At 41.3% G+C, this 11,786-nt stretch overlaps 1 protein-coding gene across 1 annotated transcript; it reads left to right on the top strand.

The window, feature by feature from the left end:
* Positions 1 to 6,457: 6,457 nt before the first annotated feature.
* Positions 6,458 to 11,446, top strand: LOC134392498 (olfactory receptor 5J3-like). The gene is made up of 2 exons (XM_063116868.1): positions 6,458 to 6,671; positions 10,716 to 11,446. Exons 1-2 carry the CDS (start codon positions 6,458 to 6,460, stop codon positions 11,444 to 11,446), a joined length of 945 nt encoding a protein of 314 aa, XP_062972938.1.
* Positions 11,447 to 11,786: the final 340 nt, after the last annotated feature.

The following is an 11,786-nucleotide window of genomic DNA, read 5'->3' as shown; positions in this document are numbered from 1 at the left end:
TTAAAATAATTATCTTTTATTCTTACTGACATATTTCTCAACGCTCTTTGTTTCCATAATCCCTCCCAACCCTGTTGTCCTATTTGTACCTTCAAATCTGTCTCCCAAACCATTTTACCTGTATTATCCACCGTCCCTTTCTCCACCAATATTCTGTATATTTCACTCATCAACCCTTTTAACACTGTTCTTTTCTCCCTTTCATTTTCTTTCTTAACTATTAGTTCCTCAAACTTTGTTAATTCTCTACAATCTCCATTATCTCTTACCCACTTTTTAGTCCACTGTTCTAATTGCCTATAATTTAACCAAGTTAATTTTTTATCCTTCAAAACCTCTTCCATATCCTCTCTTGTACTCATTCCTCTTAACCAATCCCTTAATTTCATTTTATTTTTTTCTATTAAAACTTTACTTAATCTACTCTTTAATTCCTCCGGGAAATTCTTCAACATTATTACCGGTGACAAAGGAGAGCTGCTTGGAAGCAGCTCCCCTTTATATTTACTCCAAATTTCCCAGTGAGACCTCAGAAGCGGGTTATTTATACTTTCCACCCATTTTTTTTTCCCTTCCATAAAAAATACATTTTCCAAATTAGTCTCTATATTACTCGTAATTTTTTCTTCCATCCAATCTAATTCCCCTAATCCTGTAATTGCCTCCACTATATATCTTAATCTATTAGCTACATAATATAATTTAATATTCGGGAGACCCAATCCTCCCTTTTTTTGGCTCAAATACCATTTACTTTTATTTACCCTCGCTTTCTTATCACCATTACAATAATTATTTATAATCCTTTGCCAACTTTTTAGCTCTAATTCTGAAATTTTTATTGGTAGCATCCTGAACACAAAATTAATCTTTGCGAAAATCTTCATTTTTATTAATGCTATTCTTCCAAACCAAGATAAATTTAACCTTTTATATTTTTCCAATTTTGCTAAAATCTCTTTTTTTAACACATTTAAATTCTCTTTCTCTAAACTCTCTAGTTTCTGCGTAATTTTTATTCCCAAATATCTAATCTGATTCTTAACTCTCATTTCTCTTCCCTTTTCTTCCCAATCCTTCTCTTCCTTTTTAGTATAATTAAACAACATCAATTCTGATTTAGACCAATTTATTTTTAACCCCGTAATATCCCCAAATTCTCTCAGTTGCTGTTTAATTCTCCCCATCTTCTCTATTGGATTCTTTATCGTCAACAACGTGTCGTCTGCAAACATATTCAATTTAATTTCTTTCATACTACCTATTCCTTCAATCTCCTCATCTTCTCGTATTGCATTCGCCAATAATTCCATTACCATTACAAATAGGACTGGTGAGAGCGGACATCCTTGCCTTGTACCTCTGGCTAGTCATATCTTATCTGTCACACCATCATTCACTACCGCTACGGCTGTATTTTGAGAGTATAACTGTTCTATTATCGCTTTAAATTTATTTCCAAACCCCATTTTATTTAAAACCATCTTTAAAGCTTGCCAGCTCAAACAATCAAAAGCCTTAAAAATATCCAATGCCAGAATTCCCGCTTTAACCCTAGACTTATTTATTAGGGGTGTGCACAGACCCCCCGCTCCGCTTCACTTGCAGATCCGCCATTTTCTGGATCGGGCCGCTCTGCCCCGCCCCCGCTCCGCCCACTTCCGCTCCGCTCCGCCCGGAGCTCCGGATCCGGATCCGGAGCTCCGTTTCCCCCCCCCCCCATAGGCTTGCATTGAAAGCTAAAAAATTATACAACTTTTTTTCTGTTCAAGTTAGAAACCTCATGTTTGGCACCATGACACCTCATGGGGATATACACACGCACGCCAAGTTTCAAAGCAATCCCATCATCCCCTGATTTTTGGCGAATTTTTGAAAATCGGGCACCCCACACACAACATCCCTGCGAGGTGGGCAGGGGAGGAGGGAGGGAAGGCAGGCAGGCATGCAGCTGGCATTTCTGGGGGCATAAGGAAGTGAGCCAAGGATAAGCCAGTAATGCATATAAAATGGAATAAATCAATCAATAAACAAAGGAGGGGTGGAATTAAAAGAAGCAGTGTTGCTCAATAAACAACAAGAAGAACTTTTTTTAAAAGGCTATATCTGTCTTTTACCAGCAATAGGGGGACGTGCCCGGGGGAGGGGGAAGTAGCTGCCAGTTCAAGACACTGACAGCCACAGCTCTGAGAAGAAGTAAAACGCTCACTTCGACTCAGAACAGGCATTGCTCCACCACTGAAAAGTGACCATTCACTTCAACTCATGATAGGCATTTGCTCCACCGTTTTACTCTCTTTGGAAGGCTCTAATGGCCTTCCAGTGCAGGAGAGAGTGGGGGCACGTCCACGATGAGATGCCCTAGGGGAGCTCATCCCCTTGCACCACATCGATTCTGTTGTTCCCCAAGGTTAGGGTGGGGAGCAGTGCTGTGTTTTTCTATCTCTTATTCTTGGCTTAGTATATGATTTCAGGTTGTGTTTGTGCATTTGGTGGGGCTACTGTGTTAAAAAACACGGGGAAAAGCCCGTTCAGATGAAGAAAGAGAAGTTTCCCAGAATCCCAAGTTACCTGTTTTGCCTATGCCCTCCTCCAACTTTGGGATCATCATGACCGGGAGCTGACTCTGCCCCTCAGCCCTTTGAAAAAGGTATTTTTCCCGCCGATTTTTTAAAAACGTCTAGCCCGCGACCCGTACGATGCAGAAAGTTGAGAGTGGTCTCAAAATGACCCCCATCCACGACTCTCTGTGCACAAGAATTTCCAGAACGATAGCTTAAACCCCCCCCCAGTTATCCCCGATTCTTTCCCTCAATGCAATCCTATGGGCGAAAAGCCGAAAAGGCAGTTTGAGCCGCGCGGTTGACCCGATTTTCACAAAAATATAGCCCGCGACCCAGACAACGCAGAAAGTTGAGAGTGGTCTCAAAATGACCCCCATCCACGACTCTCTGTGCACAAGAATTTCCAGAACGATAGCTTAACCCCCCCCCCCAGTTATCCCCAATTCTTTCCCTCAATGCAATCCTATGGGCGAAAAGCCGAAAAGGCAGTTTGAGCCGCGCGGTTGACCCGATTTTCACAAAAATATAGCCCGCGACCCGTACGATGCAGAAAGTTGAGAGTGGTCTCAAAATGACCCCCATCCACGACTCTCTGTGCACAAGAATTTCCAGAACGATAGCTTAACCCCCCCCCCCCAATTATCCCCGATTCTTTCCCTCAATGCAATCCTATGGGCGAAAAGCCGAAAACGCAGTTTGAGCCGCGCGGTTGACCCGATTTTCACAAAAATATAGCCCGCGACCCAGACAACGCAGAAAGTTGAGAGTGGTCTCAAAATGACCCCCATCCACGACTCTCTGTGCACAAGAATTTCCAGAACGATAGCTTCAAAAACAACGTAGTTATGCGCGATTATTTGCCGCAATGCAATCCTATGGCGAAATGTTTTCAAGATGGCGACCGGAGCGCTCCGACTGAACTCGGAGCTCCGAAAAATGGTCGCTTCTCTTCGCCTTGCTTCTAGGGGGTCCGCGGCCCGCTCCTACTCCGCCTCTGGGTAAGGCGGAGCAGGCCAATCCGCTACTGCTTCTACGCTCCTAATCGGAGCGGAGCACATCCCTATTATTTATCACCTGTATTACCTTTAATATTCTTCCCACTAAATTAGACATCTGTCTACCTGCCACAAATCCACATTGGTCCTCCCCTATGTATTCCTCTATAAATTTATTCAACCGCCTTGCTAAAATAGTTGAAAAAATCTTAGCATCTTGATTTATTAATGAAATAGGTCTATATGAATCAGGGACAGTCAAATCTTTATCTGGTTTTGGTATTAAAATTATTAATGAATGTTCCCATGATTCTGGCGTTCTATCCCCTTCCAATATGGAATTATACAAATTTAATAATTTTGGTACTAAAATTCTTTTAAAAACCTTATAATATTCTGGACCTAAACCATCTACCCCCGGTGATTTACCCGGCTTCAAGTTCTCAATTACTTCTTCTACTTCTCCTTGAGTTATTACCTTTTCCATTAACTCTTTATGCTCTATTTTTATTCTCTTTATATACTTTTCTATATAAGCTTCCAACTTTTGTTTTTGAATATCCTTTCCCTTATACAATTCTTGATAAAACTCCTGAAAAATCTTTACTTTATCCTTCATTGTATGACAATACTTCCCTTGTTTATCCTTCAAAATCCCTATCCCATTCCTGGCTTTTTCTTTTTGTGTGAGCCTGGCAAGCAATCTAGAATTCCTATTACTGTTTTCAAAATACTCCCTTTTCATATATATTAAATTCTTTTGAACCTCCTCTAAATTTAAATTTTCTAATTGTTTTTTCTTTGCTTGTATTTCTATTAATTTATATTTATTTTTATCTTGCCAATAATCTTTCTCCATTTTCTTAATCTCTTCCTCCAATTGTTCCTGCTCTGCTACTTGTTGCCTTCTTAAATTACACATTTCTCTAATACACATCCCTCTTGATACTGCCTTCATGGTATCCCAAACTACTGCCCTTGACGTTCCTCCCTTCTCATTAATTTCCCAAGACTGTCAATTCTCTTTGCATTTTTTCTACCACCTTATTATACTTCAAAAGTTTTGTGTTTAGTTTCCACCTAAACGCTTCCTTATAATTCTTTTTAACTGTAAATTCTAAACTTAACAATGCATGGTCTGTTACCTTTATTACCCCCATTTCCATTTTACATACCTTACTTGCAAACTCTTTTGAAACCATTATATAATCTATTCTAGAGTATGTCTGATGAACTGAGGAATAGTAAGAAAATCCCGAATTTGATCCATTCAGTAAACGCCAACAATCTACATAATCTTTTTCTTTTACTAGTTTATTCAATATAGTAATATTATTTCTTTTTTCCACATTTGTGGGGTTTGATCTATCCACTCTATTATCCATTACCATATTAAAATCCCCAGCTAAAATAAGATATCCTTCCCTAAACTCCTCTATTTCATTAAATAAATTCATAAAAAACTCTCTATGTCTCTCATTAGGGGCATAAACATTTACTAATGTATATTGTTCACTTTCTATTTGCCCCTTTATCATAAGATATCTACCATTATCATCCTTTTTTACAGTTTTCAGTATGAATCCACTTTTTTTTAAAATCAAAATTGCTACTCCATTTTTTTTTTTGACGTCCCTAATGACTTTTCATAATAAACAGACCACCTTGTCCGAATTTCATTTACGCCATCAAATTTTTGGTGTGTTTCTTGCATCATAATAATATCAGATCTTTCTTTATTTAACATTTGTTCTATTCTCCTCCTTTTCACGACTGCCCCCAGACCTTTAACATTAAGCGTTGATACTTTAATATTCTTATTCATAATCACCCTTTTGATTTTCCTTCCGATCCCGTGTGCTCTGCAACTCATAAACATATACAACAACAAAAATAAAAATAAACCCTGAACCCCCTTCATCTCCCTCCCTCCCACCCTATTAATCCCCCCAACCCCTCTTCCCCCCACTACCTTCCCCCTCCCCATATCCCCGTGAGTCTATTACTCCGGCCATTATCTAACTTAGGGGAGAGGGGGGAGGCGGGGCCCCGCCCTAACGGCAAGATCTCTGTACTTAACTACTTATCATATTATTATCTCATAATACCATTCCCCATTTACCCCGTCCCAGACGCCCCGGATTTGGCTCCATTCCCAACTCCAGCTCCAAGACTTGCATCCTTAAATAACCCCAAACTCTTCAGCAGCTCCTTGCCTTGCTCCAAAGAGGTTACTCTGTGTTGGCCCCCAGCATAGGAAAACTTTAAAAAAACAGGGTAACCCCAAGAATATCTCACTGTATTTTTTGTTAGCGTTTCAGTTATTTGCTTAACGCTGCGCCTCCATTGGAGTGTTTGCTGACAAAGATCGTTGAATACTTGCACTGCTTTGTGTGTTTAACCATTTTTTAATATGATTTATTTTAATGTTGTAATGCTGTATTATGTTTTAATATTGTAGTTTGTTTCTTTTTTCTTGTATTTAAATTGTTGTGAATTCCCCAGAAGACTTCAGTTACTGGGCAACATAGAAATGAAATCAATCTATCATCATCATCATGTGACTGTGGCCTAATCTACACCAAGAAGGATATTGCATTATGAAAGCAGTATGAAAGTGGTATGTAAAAGGCAGGAGCCACGCTACTGCCTTATAGCAGTATTGAAGTGCACTGATAACTGTTGGGGCCCATTGACACATACCATATACCGCTTTCATACCGCTATAACCTTCTTGGTGAGGCTTTTGCCTCTCAAATACTGCTTTCATTCCGCTTTCATAGTGCAATGTCCTGCTTGTTGTAGATTAGGCCTGTATGTCACAATTATTATGGAGCTAATACTTTTTCATCATTGTCCTCATATTCTTGTTTGCAGATGGGAGCATCCTTTGCATAAATGGCAGAGACAAACTTCACGATGATAACTGAGTTCATTTTGCTGGGATTCACAGATAACCAGAGGCTGAAGTTTGTTCTTTTTGTAGTGTTTTTATTGGTTTACTTGCTCATCCTGGTGGGGAACATTGGCATGGTAACATTAATCAGGATGGACTCCCGGCTTCATACTCCCATGTACTTCTTCTTAAGCAATCTTTCAATCTTAGACATATCGGGGTAATTGCTTACCCAAAAATATAGCAGAGTGCGAAATAGCAGCAGCGTAGAGTCTGGAAATGGTTTCAGCTTGAATTTAGGAACAAAAAGAAGCACTCACGGTCTTTGGTCAGTAAGAAGCTTTACTGACACTAAATAAATTACTTACAGAATAAATGGTCATATATACAGTCCTTTCACAATACAGCAACAACGTAGCAGTATAACATCAGCAGTAAGTTCCAGCAGTAAGTTCCAGCAGTAAGAACCAGCAGTAAGAAGCCTTACAACATGGACTTCTTAAATACACTTTTCTCCTTGGCCCAATTAACCAATAGTCTCTTCATCTTGTACATCTCGTACCGCACGTAGGCCAGGGAAGAATCTGCTTCATACTGGACTTCTCCTGGCAGAGACAATCTGGCCAAGGACATCTTTTTAACTCTTTAGAGTCCTTTTCCTTCTGTGGTTAAAAACCTAACCACAACACCCTTTCATTTTTTAACTACAGAAAAAATACAATTTACATTTCATTACATTTCACCTGTAAGAAATCAACTTTACATGTTTACAACAATCCCAACATTGTGTACATTTCTCTGTGTGTTACATTTCCCAGAGACTTATTTATATGTAAGCTTTTCTTTTCTTCTTCTTCCAAGCACTGTTGAAAAAAAAACTTTGTGCTTTGGGGCGTTGAATTACTTTGCAATCTTCCAACTTGCAAACTTTCAGCAATTTTAAAACTTTCTGCTTCTGGCTTTTTTAGGTAATTTCCTTTGGAAACTTTTCTACCTCTACATCAAGGTAACACCTAACTTTCCCCAGAGACTTCAGTTTCAACCCTTCCTGCAGCTTTGGGCTGAGTTTTCTTGAATGTGGTCTTGGGAACTCCCTGCCACCAGTAGACGAACCACTAGCTCCACAATCATGTACTCTTTTGCTTGCCCCTTTGCATACAGACACGTGTGTTTGAAAACACCCCCTTTCAGTTTTCGCTGCCTGAAAACACTTTTCTTGTTCTTGTTCAGACAATTTCAACACATCACTGTAACTCTCAGGTTCAGACTTCACATAACACACACTGAATTCATCTGAATACTTTAAAGGTGGAATTCCTTTGTTTTTTCTTTGTGAACGACGAGGTACACTGGAAATTTCTTCCTCCCTTTCATTTCCCTCCTCCCTTCCACTTTTGGGAGTGGAAACACTTTTCTCAGAGATGTGAGGGCTCTGAGAAGTTAACCCCTGAGTTACTGTTTTCTCCTGGTTGTTTACGGTTTCTAACAGAACTTGGGAACCTTGAATCCTGTCCCAACCTGCCTCCTGAAAAGTAGCAGACCTAGAAACAACCACCTTCCCATGACTTAGGGAAAAACGCCAAGATTTGGATTGCATGCCAGAATAACCCACAAAACGTAATTTCACAGACTTGGTTTCACCTTTAGATCTTTTGGACTTTGGGATATGCACGTATGCCCAAGACCCCCATGTTCTCAAGTGAGACAAATCTGGCTTTGAACCAAAAAGTAAACAGTAAGGCGAACTGCCTGTAACCCTGCTCCAGGTTCTATTACACAGATAGTTTGCGGTTAAAAATGCTTCTCCCCACAAATCTTGCTCAGCGTTTGCATCAGCCATGAGAGAATCTTTCTTCATTTGAAGTACTCCAATTCTTCTCTCAATTGACCCATTTTGAAAAGGAGTTTGGGGATCTATTAACCTGTGTGTGATTCCTGTTTTCCTAAACCACTCACAGAACCTTCCAGAAACAAACTCACCCCCACGGTCCGACTGCACAGAAATAATGGGCTTGTTAAAGAACTTTTCCGCCCAAGTTTTCCAATCCCTAAAAGTTTCAAAAGCTTCTGATTTTCGCTTCAGTAAATAACACCAACTAAAGCGTGTGTAATCATCCAGAATTACAAGCACGTAACTGGATCCCCCTTGTGTAGGCGTGAATGGCCCTACCAAGTCAATAAACACCAGTTCAAAAGGCTTTTGTGACACCCTGTCACTTTTCCTGCAGATGTTCTGCACCCGGGATTTGGTCTGATGACAGATTGAACAATCCAAGAAATTTTTACAGTTTCGCAAGCTTAACCCTGTACACACTTGAGGCATGTGACTTAACACTTTAAAACTTGCATGACCTAAACGCCTGTGCAACTCATGAACACAATTTTTATGGTCTGGCACGTTACCAGTTTGTGCCACCCTTTCTTTACCTGCACCCATGTAAAACAGTCCATTTTTAACATGTCCCAGTGCCACATTTTGTCCATCCTTAATCACTTGGCACTCATCCTTCTGAAACGTAACAACGTATCCTTCAGACGTTAGAGCACTAACAGAAAGGAGACAAAAATCTAAATCTGGAACATACAGAACCTGTTCACACTCCTTTTGCAGACATGGAACGTAGCAACAGCCAATTCCTTCCACCCTCGACGTTCGTCCATCTGCAAGCGTGATTGACTTCACCTTGCTTGGTTCCAACTTCCGAAACGCCTCTGGATTATTAGAAATTGTTCTGGACGACGCAGAATCAATCAGCCAAACCTCTTGGGCCTCGTTACACCTCACTGTGGCTGAAACAAATGCATTCGAGCATTCCTTCTCCTCTCCAGCCTGTGTAACTCCCTTCTTCCTCTTTTTACAGAAGCGTTTGATATGACCCGGCTGTTTGCAAAAATAACACTTTCTTACTGCAACTGCGGTTCTCTCCACATTGTTGTCTTGGAAACACTTATCTCTCTGCATTCTTTCTCCGCTGCCAAGGGCTGACTGCTTAACCCTTTCCTGGCAGTTTTCCTCCTTCCTGGAAAGACGCCGTTTCTCTTCTTGGAGCAAACGACCCGTCAAATAATGAAGAGTGAGTTCATCAGTCTTCATACTTTCCAGACTGGTTGTCAGAACGTCCCAGCTTTGAGGCAACGACCCCAAAATCAGGTAGCACTTATGCTCTTCCGTAAAAACGATTCCGACCTCCTGCAACTGGACAAATAGAGATCTCACCTGTTGGAGATGATTTGCCAAACTTCCATCCTCCTCCAACTTTAACCGATACAGCTCTCTGGTGAGGCTCAGCCGTGTGCTTGCCGACGCACGCACATAAATCTGTCTCAGCGCATTCCAGCTGTCTCTTGCCGTCTCATCTCTGTTGATATGGACAATTTGCGAGTCCTCCATACTCAAGACAATGTTTGCTTTGGCCCTTTCATTCTGCTCTTCCCACACTTGTGCTTCTTGAGCAGTCTGACCAACCGGCCTCGGGACACTCACGACGTTCCAACATCTGTCCCGCTTCAAAAACATTTCCATCTTGAATGACCACGTTAAGTAATTTCTCTCATTCAGCCGTTCCACCGGAATACTGGATGCCATCTGAACCTGGGCCATCCTCACCGGCTGGGCTGGAGCGCGACTCACACTGGATACAGACCCGTCTGAGCTCGATGAACTGCCTGAGCTCGACTCCGTCTTTCCCTCCAGCGTTCCTTTGCTCTCAAGCTTTCCAGCAACCAAAAATTATGCCTTCCAGACTTTCTCTGGGCCCATAACCTATCGGGGTAATTGCTTACCCAAAAATATAGCAGAGTGCGAAATAGCAGCAGCGTAGAGTCTGGAAATGGTTTCAGCTTGAATTTAGGAACAAAAAGAAGCACTCACGGTCTTTGGTCAGTAAGAAGCTTTACTGACACTAAATAAATTACTTACAGAATAAATGGTCATATATACAGTCCTTTCACAATACAGCAACAACGTAGCAGTATAACATCAGCAGTAAGTTCCAGCAGTAAGTTCCAGCAGTAAGTTCCAGCAGTAAGAACCAGCAGTAAGAAGCCTTACAACATGGACTTCTTAAATACACTTTTCTCCTTGGCCCAATTAACCAATAGTCTCTTCATCTTGTACATCTCGTACCGCACGTAGGCCAGGGAAGAATCTGCTTCATACTGGACTTCTCCTGGCAGAGACAATCTGGCCAAGGACATCTTTTTAACTCTTTAGAGTCCTTTTCCTTCTGTGGTTAAAAACCTAACCACAACAAGACATTGGTTACTCAAGTGTTATTGCTCCCAGGACACTGATGAGTTTTGCTGTGCAAAGCAAGATGATTTCGTTCACTAGCTGTGCATTGCAGTTTTTCTTTTTCGGCATCGCTGTAACCTGTGAATGCTGCCTGCTAGGTGTGATGGCATATGACCGCTTCATAGCTATCTGCAATCCGCTCTTATATACTGCTATCATGTCCAACAAGCGCTGTGCTCTGCTTGTGACTGGCTCATATCTTACGGGTTGTGTGAATGCAGTCGTTCAGACTTCATTGGTATTTAATCTGTCCTTTTGTAGATCCAACATAATCAACCATTTCTTCTGTGATGTGCCCCCTCTCCTAAAGCTATCCTGCTCGGACACAACAATCACTGATATCATTCATTTCACCTTCTCTACAGCAATTGTATCAGTCACTATCCTGACCATTCTTGTCTCTTACACATACATCCTTGTCTCCATCCTTAAGATCAACTCCGCTGAAGGCAGGCGTAAAGCCTTCTCTACCTGCGCCTCCCATCTGACAGCTGTCACCATATTTTATGGGACAGCCATTTTCATGTACTTACGTCCAAGTTCAAAATATTCCGTGGAACAGGACAAAATTATCTCTGTGTTTTACACCCTTGCAATCCCTATGTTGAATCCACTCATCTACAGTCTGAGAAACAAGGAGGTAAAAGAGGCTTTCAAAAGGCTGCTGAAGAGTCAAGTTGTCTCTCAAAGACAGTAACCATCATGGGCCTGGTCCCACACCTTATTACATCCTTTACTGTCGTCTCTGTATGTTTTGCCTGGAAAGCATTTATTTTCATCCTCACAGTGGGATAGATCCAAACTAAGGTCATTTCTACACCTGCCTTTTTCCCCAGGATCATCCCGGGATCATCCCTGTGCATAAAAATGACACACAGGGGATCCCAGGAGCAGGCAGGGACGATGCCTCCATTGTCCTCGGATAATCCTTAGGTGTAGAAAAGGCCTAAGTCTGAAAGCCTAAAGTTATCTGGTCATGTGGATGTGAAAGCTCAGGGGGAAACTGGAAAAAAAATGGGGTTGGGGGAGAGTGCTCC

Source organism: Elgaria multicarinata, chromosome 2, assembly GCF_023053635.1.
Source record: "Elgaria multicarinata webbii isolate HBS135686 ecotype San Diego chromosome 2, rElgMul1.1.pri, whole genome shotgun sequence".
Lineage (NCBI taxonomy): Eukaryota > Metazoa > Chordata > Lepidosauria > Squamata > Anguidae > Elgaria > Elgaria multicarinata.
Note: the sequence above shows the minus strand (reverse complement) of the source record. Positions and strands in the feature narration are given on the sequence as shown.